Here is an 18,931-nt window from a genome sequence, read left to right as displayed (position 1 = left end):
TGACTTTTACAGCGAAGTTCAGTTATGTGGCTTTAAATTAAACCTTATTCAAATCTTTCAAAGGATTATTCACCTAAGAAGAAAAGCAAAAAGGGGAAGAAGGAGGTGGAGAAAAAGAAAGGAACAATAGAGAAGAGGTTAGTGGATCTGTTGGGGTCATGATTCAGCTGTTTGGTCTGTCAAATATTCCTGGTGTTTAAATTTAATCCAGACATTTCTCTGATCCTGTTCTTATCTGATCTACCATTATGTTGGTTTACTTTATTTATACCAAAACCAGTTTGGACGTTTGAGGTCAATCGTTCAGCTGCTGAATAAAATGAAAAAGTGGAATTTAAAGGCACTTTGGGGGATGGATGGATGGTTTGGAGGGAGGAAATGTACAAACATGTACCTTTCCATCTATAGATGGATATCTGAGTTTATTTTTGCCTGTTGTGATCAAACTTTGTGTTTCTTCCTGTCAGTGTGATGATTGGCGGCGTGAGAGTGAGAGCTCTGTACGATTATGTTGGTCAGGAGACGGATGAACTCTCCTTTAAAGCAGGTAAACGAGCAGCTTCATTTGCCACGTTTCACATCTTTTTATGGAAAACCTTCAAGCTTTTTAGATCAGGCTCTGGGTGAGCCACAAAAATCTAAAAGAACTGATTATTTTATCGATTTTTTATTTTAAAAATTAAAGATTATAAGATTCTTCTTGCAGAAGTTTAAAGCAACACTAAGTCGGTTTATTCTGTTTCAAAATGGCGACTTGGCTGCTGCTCATTAAGAACGCGTTGCAATAAAGAGGTTAACAAAAAGTTTAGTCCATGGGGTCCCGTTTGTAAAGTCGCACTTTAAAAATTAGCAGCAATAATTTGGATTATTTATTTAAGAGAAAACAAATATTGATTAATTTTCTAAAGTCATATTTTCACCATGTTATACGTTCATATTTATCTAAATGTCAGTTTAAACCCATTAGACTCACAAAATAATATAAATATTTAGCTTCTAAAAAATATTTAAAGATAAAATATTTGGTTTTAAGCTAAACATTTACCGTATTTTCCGCACTATAAGGCGCACCCAAAAACCTTCAATTTCCTCAAAAGCCGACGGTGCGCCGTATAGTCTGGTACGACTTATAGTGCAGAAAATACGGAAAATGTTTAGCTTCAAAACTGAATATTTAATTCTCAAGCCAGATTTTTAGTTTAAAGCTAAATATTTAGCTCGTTAATTAAATGTTTAGTTTGAAACTGACATGAATAAACGAGTTCAATGTCCTGTTTCTCAATAGGACTTTGGAAGATAAATCTCATTTTTCCTCTTATGATGAGCTGAATAATCCAGATTATTGTGAATTTTTGACTAAAACTTTAGATGGAAATAATTTGAGACTCGTTTAACTAAAGCTGTCATGTTTCAGTGACTTCAGTGTAAAATGAAGCAAAGCTATTCATAATCTTCAACATATTTTTTACTAAATGTGTGATAAGGATCCATTTTCAGTCCCTTCTATCTAATCTGACACCTCTAAATAAAATTAAGTGCAACAAAGGTGCAAAGTTTCCCTTTTGCACCAGATTTATTAAATAAATCCATGAAAATTAAATGAAGCGGTCCAGAATATGTGAGAGTAAGAAGTTTCTCTGCCTCTGCAGGTGAGGAGTTTCTGAAGATCGAGGATGAGGATGATCAGGGTTGGTGTCGGGGGAAGAAGGACGAAGGCTGGGAGGGGCTTTACCCGGCGAACTACGTGGAGGTCGTATAGTTTCCACAAACCGAATGGAAATGGGTAAAAAAAACCTGGTGCTGCGTCTGGTTCTGAGCAGAAACATTAAAAAGTTAAAACCCAGATGTTTTCCAAACACGAAAACCTTTGACCTGTTTTGACAAACAGATTTGTACGTTTTTTTTAACCTCCTGAAGGATTTTAATGAATGTTTTAAGACAAACATACAAGCAAGCGATCCCTTTATGTAACCATGACAACTATATGCTGGAGTATAAAGTCACGCTAACGTTTGGCATTGAAGCTACAAGACTGAGATTTTATCTTGTTTCATTTTTTCACTTTGCTTTTAAAACTCAAGCAGCTGCAGAAGTGAAGGTGAAAATCGTTAGAAATGTTTGGAGCCTCCAGGTGAAAAACAAAAACCCTTCAATGAAGTGACACTAAGTGCGTCTTAATTTGTGGGGCTTTAATACCTAAAGTGCATTTCACCTCCACTTTTCCACTTCTCTGCTTGCAAGGGAACAATCACATAAACCAGAGCCAATTATTGCAGCTTCTTTATGGAGCTTTATATGAACTCTCTGATCGCTTTATTTCTCCGTAACGTCTCCAAATCAGCAGCCATGGCAGATTTCTACAGTAATCTGACGAATAATTGCAAACTTTCTCATGTTTCCAAAGACTTTTAGGAGAAAATAAACAAAACTTAAGCAAAGATGCCTGAAGCGTTCAGCCTTCTTCTTCATACATGGTGTTATTCTGACCTAATAAATGAAACTTCTGGACTCAATCCTAATTAATGGCGACACATTCTGGTTTTCTGCATTTGGAGTTGCTCCCAGGTTCAAAAGGGAGTTTAGATCTTTCTTGCCATAAATCAGAAATACTTTATTGTGCATTTTGTTGTTGCACTTCCTGCAGAATATGTTGGTTTTCTTGGATTACATTTTCTTAGTTTGCAGAAACTACGTCACTGCTCTGTAGTTTCCTAAAAATCTCCTTCAGTGCAGCTAAACGTTTCAACATGAAAGTTTTAACCTTTTCTAGAAGGGACTTCCTTCATGTTTGTCTTTAATGCCGATTAATCAATTAATCACGACTAATCAGTGCTAATAGTGACCTGCTGCTTTGACCTTAATGAAATTAAATTAGCTGATTATTTTGTGCAGAATTAGCAAAACTCAACATTTCTGCATTGCCTCAACTGTAATGCAAGCCGAGTGAAAAGCCAACCGTTTGTTAAACGTTTTGATCTTTGGTGCCACGTTAAAAGTTTAGATGAATCTAAAGCTCAGGCTCTCGATCTCTGGATTATTTTTAACGGTAAAGTTTGACGTTCAGTCTTCAAATTGCTCCAACAACCCGGCAGGATCTGCTCCACCATCACCGCTTATCTTCATGGAAAAGAAGCCAAATGTGTCGCCTGCTGCCTGCAAAGCGTAATCATCGCTATGACCTCAGATTAACGGACATATTTCTGGCTTTTTCTTCACTGCAGAAACCAAAAATATTACCAGTATTTTTCATATTTTGGTATCAAGTGAAGGCCAAAAATTGAAAGCATTTTTTTTTTATTGGGGAAAAATTGGAGACAGGACTTGGTATTATTTCACGTTAGGAGTGGATTTGGTCATGTACTCTCCAAAAACACAAAATCTTACCAAGTATTTTTTGTTCTAGTTTTTCATCCAAATCTCTTAGTAAACTTGAAATAAGACAATAAACTCACAAGTAACTTTTCAGCAAGATATAAGAGCTTATTTTAAGTCATTAATTCCATATCAGAAAGATTAACAAGACATTTTTCTCATGTTATAAATGAAATAATCTGCCAATTGAACTAGTGCTTTTTAATCAATGCTTTTATTAAAAAGCTAATTTATTGCTGAAAAGTTACTTGCAAGTTTCTTATTTCTCATGTAAGATATTTGCACTAGAAAAATACTTTAAGATTTGTTTTTCTTTTTTTACAGTGTTCAAGATTAAGCTAATATTTCAGACTTTCTGTGAAACAGAGACAATCTTTACCAAAGTAAGGAAACGCCTTTCATTAAAAGCTTCCTTTGCCTTGCTTAGCTACTCCTCTATATACATATATACATGTTTGTACTTTTATCTGTCATGTGAGAATTATACATTCGCAGCCTTCATGTCTTTTGGAAATAAACTCTGATGCTAAAAACAGAAGCAGGTGTGTTCATTGTGTGTGTGACAGCGTCATGGCGTCGGTCCCCTCAGGATCCTGTTTGTCACAGACAGACGATCTCACAGCAGAGCAACCTGCCGCGCTGGTGTTCAGGTGAGCCGAAGTGACGCAGCTTTCACATCAGTTCCAGCAAAACGCAGGAGAGCTGCTTGTTTTGGTTTGGAGAAATGGAGATGACGATTTCCCCCTGGAAGGGATTTTCACACTTCAAGACATTTTTGTTGCCTTTTTTTCCCCACCACAGTTTCAGGTAAAAGCGGAGTGAACATAGAAACTCGTGTTCATTTGAATGCGTTGATGACGCGTAATCAGGGCTGGACGATTTTAGCGTACCACAATAAGGGTTTCATATCCATAATTAACTTTTTTGTTTTAAATATCTGAAATGCAGCCAAACTGATTGTGTGACCTTTCCTGTTTGGTCATATTTTCACTCCACACTGTTTTTTTAAAATTATTTTTAAGCGGATAAACTCCTGCTACGTAAGTTACTCAACAGTTTGTTGCTAGGTAACCACAGAGTGACTGAGTTGCTAGGCAACCAGAAAAGAGCAAGTGAGTTGGTTGATTTCACCAGTCTAGCTTAGCTGGCAGTGAGAGAGTCGGCTAAAGTCTTTCCCCAGAATGCTTTGCGGTTCTGGCGTGAAGTTCATTGAGATTATTGAACATTGTATAAAAAATTATATTGATCAGTTGTATCACAATATATATTGCTATTGATTTATTTTCCAGCCTTATGATTAATTGTTACAAGGTTAAATGAGCCTTACAACAAAAATTAGTAAAGATTTTGTTGGAAAATCCATAATTTAAAGTTAATTTTTTTGGCCAAAATTAAGTCTTTTCTTACTTTTCTGCAAAATATTGGAGCTTGTCAATAATTCCTCAATATTGGTACAAAAAAAGTACCACCCCCAATTGCAGATTATTTTACGTATACCAAGATATTTTCCCCATGTTATAAATGAAATAAGGGCCACGCCCTCTCAACTCAACCTTTACACCTGCACCTGAAAATGGCTGCAAACAGATGCACAATTATACAACCATACATCTTGAAAAGCAGAAGTGGGGCCTCCTGCACAACCAACGAGAATGCAGGAAGTGGTTTCTGGATGGTAAGTTAACAGACAAATGGTCTTTTCCAGCAGCCATTACACGGCGGTTAAACCAGCTGACCAAAATTTGGACCTTTGCTTGGGTTGCTGGGTAACAAATCGTGAGGTTTTTGAAACTGTTCATTTTCCAGTTTTCCTGTTTTAGAAGCAGTTGAGACCTAAATGGAAGTATAAAAATGTGCAAAATGTGAATTTTGCAAAATGGTTTCCCCTTTAAGTTTGTAAAAATGTTTATTTCACATGTAGAAACATATATCTACAGTGGATAGCTAATTTAGGTGGAATAAATAAGGTGCCTTTGAAGGAAATCACCATTTATCTTACTTCCAGCAAGCAGAAGGAGAACATTCTGAGGGATGACGAACCAAATTTTGTCCCTCTGCAGTGAAGCGCGCTGCCAGCTCTTTATGAAGACGTCTGGGTTTTATTTTTTTGGCGTTTGTCCACAGATCAGGTTATTTCCATCGTGATCATCTTTAAAGAAGCGCTGCTTCGTTTTTTTTTTGTTTTTTTTTTAAGAGAAGCGATTGCTCCTGATGCTTTGATGAATATCAAAGCAAAAACAGGCCAAGATGAGAAGAGACGAATAAGTCATGAGCTTTTATTTGGCAGCCTCAGCGCTCGGCCACTTAGACACAAAGCCTGTAATTGGTGATGCAGAAAGTTGGTCTGAATCCAGCGCTCGGTCTCTTTTTTTCTCCAATACATTACTGAGAGCTGAAGGCGAGCTTTCTGCTTCGGCTGGTTAACAAGGAAACTAGAAAAATGCCAAGTGCATCCCCGATAGGAACACACGTCTGCAGTTAAAATCATGACATTTGCTGTAAATAAACCACTTTTCAATGCAAACTGGCGACGCTCTCCGCTCATTAACTCTTCCTCACTCTATTGTGGAGGCAGAATGTAAACACGCCATTACCAGGCTCCTGTTTGTCACTGGAAATAATGAGAGAAAGACCTTGCATGCTAATAGCTGCGTTATATTCAATTAGATGCCACTTAGCTGCAGATATTTCATAGCTGATTTCATCGAGGTCAACATGTGGACGCCCACTCTCCGACCAGAACCCCATTTGTGACGCACAACTTTACACAAGCTCTTAAAGCTATTTATAAAAACTTTTCTTCAGAGATGTACGACGCAGTATTAGGGCCATACTAAGAAAAAAAATAAATAAATAAAATTTCGAGAATAATTTTTAAAATTAAGAGAATAAAGTTGACATAATGCAAAAAGTCATATCACCAGATTAGCGTATGGGTGTCCTAAAAAGCGTTTTATATGTTTGAATTATTTTATTTTATGACTTTATTATCATAATTTTTTATTTAGAGAGTGATTGAGGATGCAGGTTTAATAAATTAATTAATTAATTTGTGTATTTTAGTACAAAAACCTACCTTGCATTTTTATTTGTTTTCATTTTCTCTGAATCCGCAATGTAAAAACATTTCATTTCTCTCTGGGGTTGATAAGGTATTTTTAAGTAGAAAAGGAAGAAAATGTAGAGATGCTTAAACCTTAAACCTCTGGTGTCTAAGTGTTAGCTTCTTAGAGCTAGCATGCTAAATTATTTAGCAATCAACACAGCTGATTTTAAAGTGTTTTTAAAATGTAGTCGGTTCAATTGGGGGCCAAAAGTGCAATATTTGTTACATTTTCAGTTGCTGCGGTTCGCTTTCACACTGCATTGTCAAACGAAACAAACCCATAGAAAAAGCTGTTCCCCTCCTCGCCTGTGGGGGCGCTGCACCAAGAACCACTGAAGGAAACAAACCTCAGAAGAAGACTAGCGCAACTTCCTTGTAGTTGTCGCAAAGAGAAAAAAATGTTTATTTATTTATAGTTAATGACATTTTCTTTTTCTATAACTTCCTTGTTGTATTACCGACATATGTTGGTGGAATTTAGTATTGTACCAATTCGTGACTACGCACCACACGGAGAGATGAATGCTAACTGATGCTAGCTGAGGCTACCGACAACAGCCAGCGGACACGTTAGCTTGGATTTAATCTTTAAAAACGGATGATACGGACAATAACATCTCCTAAATGTTTGGGAAGAAGGCGCACAAGGTATGCTTATGTATTCTATTCTGTATGTTAGCTTAATTTTGGTGGTAAATGTTAAATTAGCTTACACCTGTTATGTGGTGCATCTCCACTCTGGTAATGAACCATCACTTGATTCTGGTTCGTTGAGCCGTTAAATTATCAAACACGTCTGGTTTGCATACCACTGCTTTTTACTGCAACAATACACAAATCTAACCAAGTATCTTTTCAGTATAGGAGCTTATTTTAAGTAAATAATAGTGAATATAGACCAGATAATTTCACTTATAGCATGGGGGAAATTACTTACTGTAAGTGAAATAATCTCCCACTGGACCTAGTAGTTTTGTAAATCAATATTAAGAAATTAACTTAAAACAAGCTCCTACATCTTTACTTGTGACTTTTGTCTTATTTCAAGTTAGCTGAAGTATTTGCACTGAAAACTAGACCAAAAATACTTGGTAAGACTTTGTGTTTTTGCAGTGTAGCTGAATATTTAGAGTTAATCAGAACTTAGATTAGATTGTTGACTGTATGATTTTTTTTTTAGGACTTTTTTGCGTTTTTATAATGTGAAGCTTTTTGAACTACCTTGTTGCTGAATTGTGCTACATCAATAAACTTAATTAGCTTAGATTAGAGCATGTCCATGTGTTCCAATGGTCCAGTCAAAGTCAAACCCTAAATCTAATTAAAGAATTGTAAAGAAAGCAGCAAAATGTGGTTCTAAAAATGAACCTAAATTAAGTTTATTGCAGTTTATTATTTCAAACAAACTGTCTTTTGTTTGACTATCATAACTTTGCGTTTGTATTTGAAGTACTTGTGAAAAAGATAAATAAGTATTCAGTATTTCTGCAATGCACTGCAAAAACACAACATTTTATGAAGTATTTTTGTCTAGTTTCCAATGCAAATCTCTTAGTTCTTGAAATAAGACGAAACTAATTCAGAAGTAACTTCTCTGAAAGATATAGATGCTTGTTTTGAGTCAAAAATTATTTAATGTTGATTTTAAAAACAACTTGTTCCACTGGAAGATTATTTAACTTAAAATATGGCAAGAATGTCTTGTTATAAGTGAAATAGTCATTGACTTAAAATATGCTCCTTTGGCTTTCTGAGAAGTCAGTTGTATGTTAGTTTTGTCTTATTGCAAGTATAATAAGCTATTTGCACAAGAAACTAGAGAAGCATACTCAGTAAGACTTTGTGTTTTTGCAGTGCTGGTTCACATTTCTCGGCTCCTGAAGGAGGATCTACCGGTAATCCTCAGCAGAGGGAGCTAAAAGATCAGCGCCACCGACTCCAGCAGGCCTGACTGAGGGGAGAGACGTTTCTGCCGGCTGCATGATGTAAAAAAACCTCTTCATACCCTCGTCTTTTGCGTGGTGACAGGCAGAACTTCGGGTTGCCATGGTGAGCAGCTTGTGCGACGGGTCATAATTAATAGAGCCACAGAACTCGGTTCCGTGACTCATTACATTTCGAGAAGTTAATGAGGAAATCACATAGATCCCCAGGGGCAAATGACTTCATATGTGGATAATGTGGACATTTAATAAATGTTTAAAATTATACGACGAGGTGATTAGCTGTGTCTGCTGTTGCAGCAGCTGCCTCTGAAGGACGGCCTGCCTGTGTTTGTGCTGAAGGTAAGACGAAACCTTCAGACGCGCAACAAGCAAACCTTTTCTCAGGCCAGTCGTCTCACTGTGTGCACAGGAATATTTAAACCTTTTAGTGCTGCAAATAACAATTAGTTTAATTATCAATTAATCTGTTAATTATTTTAACAACTAATCATTTATTCTGACGATTAATTGATTAATCAGATTTTTTTTAAAGTCCATATTTTTCATGTAACCATTTAAGCCCTTTTCATACAATATTAGAAATTAATTAAAAGATGCAGATAAACAAATAATTCTACTGCATTTATTCAAATAAATTCAAACAAAAAAACATTTTCTTGCCTAAAATATAGCAAAGGATGCATCTACAGTTAAAAAAAATCATGTCTAAAATTGCAGGATGTTGCCTAATGAGTGGGGCTGTAGATAATTATTTTAGTAATTATTTATTTTGACGATTAATTGATTAATCAAATGAAAAAAATTTGGCACATTTGGCAGATTTTTTGTTTAACCACTTAAGCTAATTTTATGCAATATTAGAAATGCATAAAGAAACATTTGAACTAATTTTAAAAAAAGAAAATGCAACAGCGTAGCTTTTTCCTTTAGTGTGAAAAGCTCAGTGCATTCTGCTCTGTTCTTGGATTAACTGATTAATAACTGGATGCAAAATGTGCCTGTTAATAGATTTTATTTTTCAGTTTGTCCCGGGTGAAGCTAAAACTATGCCACTTGAGGATAGTTATATTCTGGGCAGAATATATTTACAAAGGTTTTTTTAATATCTTAAATAAAAATTGTGTATATTTTTGTACAGTTTTGGCTTAATTAAAGCTCAGAGTGTGATGTTCTTTCAGAAAATTACCTGTTTTTGAGTCTGTATATTTCAGTTAACAATTAATCGATTACTAAATCAGTTGACAATTACTTTAATAATCGATTAATCGCGATTAATTCGATTAATCGTTTCAGCCCCGGGTCTTTTTTTTTTTCATCCAAGCCAACTTGTTTCTTTCACATTTGTTCTGGAGGCGACCCGGTCAGAGCTGCAGTCCAGTAGGGCAGACTCATTGATTTCCAGATAGGAAAAAGCAGACCAGCCACCAATTTGTCATCAGGATCTCTGGAAAATTCTGATAGTTGTTTACGACTGAACCTTCTGGAGAGAGAAAGTCTCCCTGGAAATGCAGAGGCAATAACTGAAATGGTGAAGGGAGTCTGAAGCACCGAGCAGAGATTTATTTAGCATCCAATCCACAGATCACCAATAAGTCTTCAACAATAAGGTTTCAAGACAGCAACGCGGCTGGAGTGAAGCCAGTTTAACGGATGGCGCTTTAGGGTCCCGAACCCGATCATGTTTAGGTCTGCAGTTTTACTCCAGTCCAACAGGTGGGAATAATTCACTAGTTTGTTCACTGAGAAAAGAAGACAGGAAGGTCTTTTTAATAATTTTTTAAATGGAATTATTTACTTGAGTAAAAATAGGTTTGTGAGAAATTAAGATAAATGAAGGTTATCTATGGATTTCCCAGGTAAAATAAGATCAGATAAATTAAGCTAAGATCAGCTGGTAGAAGATGGAATCAGAGCATATCAGCTAAACTAAGATAAATCAACCCAGCATGAAGCACACACAGCTACAATAAGTCAAGATCAACAAGACAAACTGTAATAAAACAACATAAAATCAGACAAAATAAGCTAAGCTAAAATCCGCTAAGCTAAGTAAAGCTAAGCTAAAATAAGCTCTGCCTGCATACTTATGACAAGCTCACCTGAATGACCCCTAAGGAAATAAACTTTGTTTGATCAAAATGCTTAATATTTTGTATTAATAAGTATTTCAAACTATTCTTAATGGTTGTAAAAGTTTTAGTAGCCACAAAATCTTTACAACAAAACAACTACATCAAGGTCGTTGTATGTATTTGACCTTTTAAAATGTCAAAATGTCCACATAACTTTATATTTTGGTCCATCTGATGATGTAATTTTTAAATATTATGTGATTAATGTTTTGATCAGTTACTCAGTACTTGGTTAGCCTTTTTACCAAATACTTTTTTACTCGAGTAATTTCTCTGACGGCTAATTTTTACTTGAATAAAATTTTGTTGAGGTTGTGCTACAGTTTTTGGATACTCTACCTTGAAAAATGGATGGAAGTATTGATTGAAATAATAAGAAAATAATGAAAGCGTTCATCTGAAAGCATTTACTCTCAGCACACGTTTGTTAGCGTCAGGCTAATTATGTATTACCTAAGCTGGACTGCAGTGGACAAAGCCAGAATATGTCAGAAGACAAATGCATGGCGGTCAAAACGACTGCCAGACGGACAGGAATTACGCCTCCAGATCCAGAGAGCAGCGGCCAAAAGTCTTCCGCACCGAGCAACAGGGTCATCATGTCATCCAACTCTCAGGGGCTTCTGGTTGTGTAAGCATGCTTTTCATTTTAAACTGTCCAGAAAAAAGAAAAGAAACGGCAATCAGGAAAATGGTTATTCTCCCATTTCAATTAGCCTAATTAAAGCGGGGTCAGCGGGCTACTCAGAAGAATGACGAGCGCTCTACGCTACAGTGTGTGTGTGTGTATGTGTGAGAGAGAGTGTGTGAGTGAGTGTGTGAGTGAGTGAGTGAGTGAAAGGCTCTCTGATGGGTTCAGCTGGAACACTGCATCAGCAGTCAGAATGAGAAATTAACCATTTGCTTTCTTGCCTCCGCTGCCTGAAGCGCACACACAATCTGGTCAGCAAACATTCTGCCAGAAAAGATTCAGAGCCACTCAGCACCCATTCATATCCCCGATTATTGGTCAATAAGTGATCAGGAACTTGCATAAAACATCTGAAAAGCAGGTAAATATCTGTCCGAATGCTTCCTCAGACATTCTGGTCTATTTTTATTCCACATAGGTGGAGCAGACTCCGGCAGTGAGGGGGTTAACTTTAGGTTCAGCCTGCCGGTGAGAGCCAGATGGTCATGTAGAGCACTAACGGCGACATGGGTCTACACAGCTCCCTCTGCTGGAACACGGATACACGCACACAGCCCCATCTGTATGCACACCCGCCTCATTTGCATGCAAATGCACGCATGAACATCCCTTGAAGAAAACACCGCCTGTGATTCCCGGGTCGTTTAACTATTCCCTGGTTCCCCACAACCTCCAACTTCTTCCCTCACGTCTCTGCTTTCGTTTACCTCCGTCTCAGTCTGATGGGCAGAGTTAATTGGCAGCCGTCTAATTGCCGCTCATTAGCTTGAGTAACCAAACATGAGATGCAACAAACAAACCTTTTCTCTCTGCTCTGAGTTTTGAAACACTTCCCTTTTCTAGCTCCTTTCATCCGCTCTTCCGTGTAAACTTTTTGTTTACTGCTTCATTTTTCCTTCTGTTGCTTTCTTGAAGTTGCAACATGAAAATATCTGACACAAAAAATGAAAAAAAAAAAGCCTTAACAGGTTATTTATTTGATTCTAAACTCAGATGAACAGAAAAGCTCAACAGATTATTAATAATAAACATAACATGTCTCACTTTAAGGATGTTTTCACACCTGACTTTGACTGGGGACCAAAATTGCAACGTGTGGTTTGTTTTCTTATGAGAAATTTATCGCAATGACTAATAAACGATACGATAAATGTCCAGCCCCAGGTGTCACTGAAATATAAAGCTGTGCTATGAGTGTAGATATTCTGAGAGTCGTTGTAGTGCTTCATAATCTAAGCCAATTAAATTACATAAATGTTGAATAAAAGCGGCCCCAGAGTCGTACCTTGAGGAACCCCTGATATGATCCCTGATGATTCAGATTTTTAACTTCCAAACAAACTCATTTTTTGGGCATCCGTCATGAAGAAATGTGATTTGTGTCACTAAATTGGATTTTTGAATTATTGATGCTTTCATTGACGAAACACTGGAGAAACTAGGAACAATTAATCCTGACTGTAAGGAGAGTTTCAGGGAGTTTAAGCATCATTGATTGGAATTTAATGTGACTCGATAAATCAAAATTCTTAAGAAATTTATCACGATAAACGATGAACAATACGATAAATGTCCAACCCTAGGTGTCACAGAAATATAAAATTGTGTGTTTTGTGTGTAGATATTCTAAGAGACGTTGTTGTGCTCTGTAATCTAAGCTAATTAAATTATACAAATGTTGAATAGAAATGGCCGAGTACGGTGCCTTGAGGAACTCCTAATATGATTCTTGATTCAGATCTTTATCTTCCAAATGACAAAAAGTCACACAGTTCTGTCAAAGAAGATCTGATCCAGTTTAATGCAGTCCTGGACAATCCTGGCCATTTTCCAATCTGTCAGTCAGGATGCTGTGATTAGCTAGCTACGCCAAACGCAGCACAGAAACTCGGTAAAATAAAGAAAAAATGACTGGAGAGCATTAAAAATGTCATTTTACCTTCCCACTGGGCAAGAAGTGGGCCTGTCATTAACTGTTATTAGACCTGAAGAAGGGTGTGTTTATTTTTTAAAATGTTTTGCATCTTTTTTGCATGTGATCAACACGTGCAGAAAGACTCGCGCATGTGTGTGACATTTTTTTTTCTCTAGAAAAGAAACCCCTCATAACATATTCAAGCTCACACCCACATATACAGACATGCACATCAGCAGAGGCCAGCCTCTTCGCCCACGCCCTGTTGCCATTTGGCAGGTTTCTCTATATTTGGGTAGCGCCCCTCCCATGAGTCGAGCTCTCTCTCTCCCTCTCTCTCGCCCCCTTTCCCCATTTAATCTTTCTTAGAACAACCTCGGGGGTTTAATTTCTCTCTCAAGGCAAAGTGCTCTGCTGGCATGGCAGCCGAATCCATACAAGAGGAGTGCATCAAGCTTTAATGTGGACATCTCAACGGTGGGGCAGTTTAGTCAAAGTGACATGAAATATAGACCAAAGTGTGTCACTGCTGAACAAAAAAAATTAGTCTAGGCCGGCTGCTGTCCTCTGGGGACGCAGACTGAAGATTGGAAGGAGCGAGACAGAAAAACTCACACCGACACACAAACAGGGTGATACTGCCAAGTAATTATTGTAGTAATTCTAAGAAATAATTTTTCAATCAAGAGAGAGTCTCTAAATTATTAGATTAATTAATTCCTGCAGCGCCGAGGGACAGGATGGGATGAGACGCGACAGAGTAGGTTATAAAACGGTAATAAAAAAACCGAGTGTCTGTCTGAATACTGCTACAATCAGCTGCAACAACATTCAGTGAGTCAGACCTTTTTGCTCCCAAATGCACAAACTCGCATATCTATAACGGAGGCGGGAAACGTCCAGCCAGAAGAGATTCATGCCGCGCTCGGCTCCTTCCAGGGTTTCTGCCGCTCCAATCGTTAATTAAATTAAGTGGAGGAAAGTGTTGTACAGTTCAGGTGATTTACAGGTGCATGAAAGCTTGACAGTCGACGTAAATCCAGAGAAAGGGAGCCGACGCACACGTTTGACGGGAGCTATGATACAATCCTGTGCAATAGTTTCGGTCCATTGCCGCGGTAACAGGTTGTCAGGCCAACCAGAGATGCTGAAAGTTTAAATTTATATGTAATTCTACTTTCTGGATCATTTTTTGCTGCGTTTCCATTACAAATGAGAGCAAAACTTTTTCGATGTTCTGCTGATGTAAAAAAACAAACAAAAAAAAATAAAATGTTACAATTGCGGTGTTTGAATTAAATAAGAAATGGAATAAAAATCACACATGAATAAGTTTCTACATGACATAAGTAATTAAAAATCATTACAGTAGATGTTAATATTTCATCCACGGCAGGAATGTTCATCATCAGACATCAGAAGAGACGTCAGCGTTTTTCCAAAAGTCAAAGATTTGAGGGTTTTTTTTATGTTTAAGATTAAGCTTAGAATTTCTGAGTTTTTATTAGCAAATTTTCAACTTTTCAATTTCAGAAACTTCCCAGGTTTTCTAGTAAATTTCAAATATCAAAATTTATGATTTGTTTTAGAAAATGTTTGACTATTCAAACTCGGACATTTTCAGGGTTTTTTTCTAGAACATTTCTGAGCGTAACCTCGAAATTTGAGGTTTTATTCACAAGTTTTTGACTTTTCAAACTTAAACATTTCCAAGTTTTTTTTTTCTAATAAATGTTCTGCTCTTGGAGTTCAGAGATTTCCACTTTTTTAAATTTTTGACATTAATCTAAAAAAAAAAAAATGTCTTTTTTTTCCTCACAAATTTTAGAATTTTCATGCTCAGAAATTTCTACGTTTTTATAGATTACTCTGAAAATTTCTTATTCGTTTTAACAAATGTTTAACTTTTCAAACTCTGAAAATGTCAAGTTTTTTTCTGGAACATTTTTGAGTAAGCTCAAAATTTTAAATTTTTCTTGAAAATCTTTGACTTTTCAAACATTTTTAAGTTTTTTTCCCCCCTCAAATTTATGAGATAAAGCTCAAAGTGATGATTTTTTTTAGAGCAAATTTTTTTACTTTTGGAGCTCAAGAAATTTTCAAGATTTTTTCTACAACATTTCAAAGATTAATCTCAAAATTTGAGGGTTTTTTTGGCAGAAATGTTAACTATTTTTAATCTACAATGGCCCTAATACGGCATCATAAATGAAAGACGTGCCTGTAGAAAACGTGGAGATGGTTCCAACTTTTAGCTTTCAGAAATATGACACCTGGCAGCAGCTTTCATCCATCATTTTCCCAGAGTGTCTTTTCTGTTCTGGACCAAGTAGGAGACCTTTCTGCTACAGCAGAACATAGAAAATGAAAATGCAGATCCGCAGATTGAAAAATAATCCTCATAACATCCCATCAAGTTCGGAGGAAAGTGATAAATCCCTGAGCTCCTGTGTTGAGTCAGTTTCTGTTTGATTCATCAGGGTAAAGGAGCGGCGCTGGTGAACTGGTTAGCCCTGTCACCTTGCAGCGAGACGACTCCTGGTTCCGACCCGCTGTCTGTCTCTGTGTGTTAGTGTGATGGACTGGCAGCCTGTCAAGGATGAACGCCGCTTCTTCCCCAACACATTTAGAGAAGCATGGAGCCTCGTTGCTGCAGCAGGGATTTATAGGCTTGGAGATTTTGTTGATGGACTCTAAACAAAGTTGAAAATGTAGAATAAACAAACACCTGAATGCAGCTGAGCATCTAAGAGTTGTTTCCAAAAGGTTGAGGTAAGCATCCAGAAACGATCTTCAATTAATTAATCCTATTAGAAATAATGGCTGACTGCATACATTCTCATTATTGCATTCTGCTTCAGTTGGTCTGGAATTAGTTCATTATGAGTCCATTTCTGTGTTCTGGGTCTATGACCTTTAAACCCTTTACATAAATCGACATTCCCCAGAAGAGAGGCGCTTCCCAAAGCAAGGAACGATTCTGTCTTTAAATGAATGTAATAATAGATATATTTAAATATAATCATGCCAAATATGGGGATGTGTGGTTGTGCTGCTTAATTCTACACTCCTATAAAGACAGAGTATCTGCGTTTCCATTGGCCGTATAATTGCACAATTTATCGTTTTGAAGATTAACTCGCTTAATGGAAACATGCCAAATTTGGAAAAAATAATTTGCTGAATATTGACAAAGTTTTGCACACATTTGCGATGGAAACTCAGCTACTGCAGCTTTGCGATGGAAACCTATTGGCTTTGTTCCCTCCAGACTATCTGTAAGTTAGGTTACATTCACACCAGCCATGTTTTATTTGCTTTGTTTGCCAAGAAAGTCCAGTTCGTTTGGGGAGGTGTGAACACCTAATTAAACTCTGATGTGAACCAAAATAGTGAACTCTGGTCCACCTACAAATCTCTCTGTTTGGTTAATGTGAACTCTGGTGCGGTTTGAATGTATATGTGAATGCCTAGCGAACCAGAGACCCCTCCAAAAGCAGGAAGTAGATTACAGCACAGGGCATTCTGGGTAAATGCAACCAAAACAATCATGAGTGTCTAGCGCTAGCGGGAGAAATGATCCATAGTCTTTTACCAACGACAAAAAAGAAATCCTACAATCACTAAAGTCTGACGCCACTCCAGTTTTGTTTACATTACATGAAGAAGGAAGTTGCGCTCATTGTCTTCTTCAGAGGTTTTCATCGTTTCCTTCAGTGGTTATGGATGCAGCGCCCTACAGGCGAGGAGGGGAACAGGTTTCTCAAAAGGTTTGGTTCATTTGACTCAGTTCAGTGTGAAAGAAAACCACGGCAGTCGAAAATGTAACAAATGTTGCAACTTTGGTCCCAAATCGAACCGAGTCTAACGAACTATCAGGGGTGAAAACTCCCATTCCTTATCAATACTGGCTATTATTACTACTTCGTAGGTGTTAACAGCTATTTCCACCAGTAATTGGATTGTTCTGTAGCTTTTTCCCAGTCAAACAACATGCATGCTAGCTAAATATTCATCCACACTATATCAATAAAAGCCCTATAATCTGACTTCATCCCAATTGCTGACAAAGCAGCTGGACTCTGATGATCTTGCACTCATTCGCTCTCGCGCCCTGTGACCCCAGAGCTTGACCTTTGGAGAGTCTCCATGCTGCACCAGTGGAAACTGCTCCAAGCAAAGGGCAGCGTGATTGGAAAAAATCCAGTGAGCGTGACTGAATTGACCTTACTGATCTTTAGCTGGAGGGATCCTGGCCGGAGGCCCCGTTACCGTGGCGATCACAACAAACGGAAAAGGAAAAGACAAGAAAAGCGGAGAGATTCGGTTGGGATTCTCTGCCGGGAAGTTAAAGTGTGTGAAGCCATCCGCTGATAGTCGCGTGGGCGTCACGACAAAGAAAATGAAAAGCAACAGAAGAAACGGAGAGAGAGAGAGAGATGTAGTCATAAAGAAGAAGACAAGGAGAAGTGGGCGATCAATCCTATGAGAGAGTTGTTATGGAAACAAACGTTCATGATGAGTCTGATGATGATCAGAGGCGACTTTTGGAGGGAAATACACGAAGAAGTAAACTCACGACGTTATGTGTGAAGCTTAATTTACACCGAAACGGGCAGCAGTTCCACTCCCAGGAAGAGGAGGAGAAGAAACCCTGTAATAAATAATTAAAGGCAGTTTCATAAATGAAATGGCCTCTGAGCTGCTGCTTACTGCTGAACGCCACGGCTACTTTCGCAAGAAGCTCTAATTATATTAGTGAAAATATTTTGTCTCTGGTAGAATCACCGGCTGCAAACATAAGCAGCGCATCTCATTCGCTGTGACTTTGCGTTTTCATCTCCACAAAGGAAGTCATGCATTTATTTTCTGAACAATGGAGCCAAATGCAAGATGTGAAACAAAGATTGTTGCTCTGGAGTCGGAGCGGCAGCTTAAATGTGACGGCTGAAATTAAAGCTGTAAACACCTCAGATAATAAACCACTGGGCTGCAGGATGATGACATTTCAGCTTTGCTAAAGTGAGGAACTTCCTGTCTCACAAAGATGGAAAAACACTGCAAAACCACAAAATCCTACCAAGTATTTTTGTCCAGTGCAAATCTCTTCAAACACCTGAAACAATACGAAACTGAAAGTAACTTTTCAGCAAGAAATATGGGCTTGGATTCAGTGAATAATTTCTTAATAATTTCTATCAAGTTGAAAGTTCTTCAAAAATAAAAAAAATATAGACATTTCTTGTACCTTCTTTATCTGTATTTGCTCAATTACAAGCTAAAAATATATGGAGTCAAAACAGCCAAAATTACACCAGAGTTTAATTGCAAGAGTTTGGAAATAAATAAAAGTATCTACAAACATGAAAATTTAATATCTACATGCTAGCACTAGCTCAGATTATAACAAACAAGATAAATTGTTACGTTATGCAGATGATACACAGATTTACATTACAGGGTCACTTTGTGACTTTAAAGCATAAATCGGATCCATAGAACAAATACTGTTTAACCTGTTTATTTATCCACACAGAGACGATGTTAAACATTTCATTAACCTGTTAGCCAGACAGGGTATACCAAAAAATGCTAATTTTCACCCTTATTTAACAGATTATGAGTAGGTGAAAGCCAGTTTGGTATTTAATTTAATACATGTCTGTTGTTATTCAGATCTCAGTAAAACCAAGCAAACCAAACTAGAAACCAACAGTTCATAAAACAATGTATTTGCTTTCATCAATAAAGTACAAATCAGTTTATTTA

General features: G+C 37.3%; 1 protein-coding gene and 2 long non-coding RNA genes across 9 annotated transcripts in view; 2 read left to right on the top strand and 1 right to left on the bottom strand.

The window, feature by feature from the left end:
* The window catches only part of LOC103144956 (protein kinase C and casein kinase substrate in neurons protein 1), a 19,766-nt gene extending 17,328 nt beyond the window's left edge, over positions 1–2,438 (top strand). For all 5 annotated transcript variants that reach the window (XM_016676421.1, XM_007562147.2, XM_016676419.1 and 2 more), the window contains exons 9-10: positions 468–547; positions 1,650–2,438. In XM_016676421.1, coding sequence (XP_016531907.1) covers positions 468–547; positions 1,650–1,759 — 190 coding nt within the window. In that variant the 3' untranslated portion in view covers positions 1,760–2,438. The remainder of the gene's footprint in view (positions 1–467; positions 548–1,649) is intronic.
* The window catches only part of LOC107837328 (uncharacterized), a 30,553-nt gene that overhangs the window by 1,903 nt on the left and 9,719 nt on the right, over positions 1–18,931 (bottom strand). For 2 of the 3 annotated variants that reach the window (XR_001663341.1, XR_001663340.1), the window contains exons 2-3: positions 11,010–11,210; positions 44–73 (exon numbers count right to left, since the gene is read on the bottom strand). This is a non-coding gene — a long non-coding RNA (uncharacterized LOC107837328). Of the gene's footprint in view, positions 1–43; positions 74–9,962; positions 10,164–11,009; positions 11,211–18,931 lie in introns of those variants that run through there. The other variant, XR_001663342.1, reaches the window with a different exon arrangement.
* Positions 6,877–8,686, top strand: LOC107837329 (uncharacterized). The gene is made up of 2 exons (XR_001663343.1): positions 6,877–7,126; positions 8,333–8,686. It is a non-coding gene; the product is annotated as an uncharacterized LOC107837329 (long non-coding RNA).

The sequence above is a fragment of the Poecilia formosa genome, unplaced genomic scaffold (assembly GCF_000485575.1).
Source record: "Poecilia formosa unplaced genomic scaffold, Poecilia_formosa-5.1.2 Scaffold134, whole genome shotgun sequence".
Lineage (NCBI taxonomy): Eukaryota > Metazoa > Chordata > Actinopteri > Cyprinodontiformes > Poeciliidae > Poecilia > Poecilia formosa.
The sequence above is the reverse complement of the archived record's forward strand: the minus strand, read 5'-3'. Positions and strand labels throughout refer to the sequence as shown.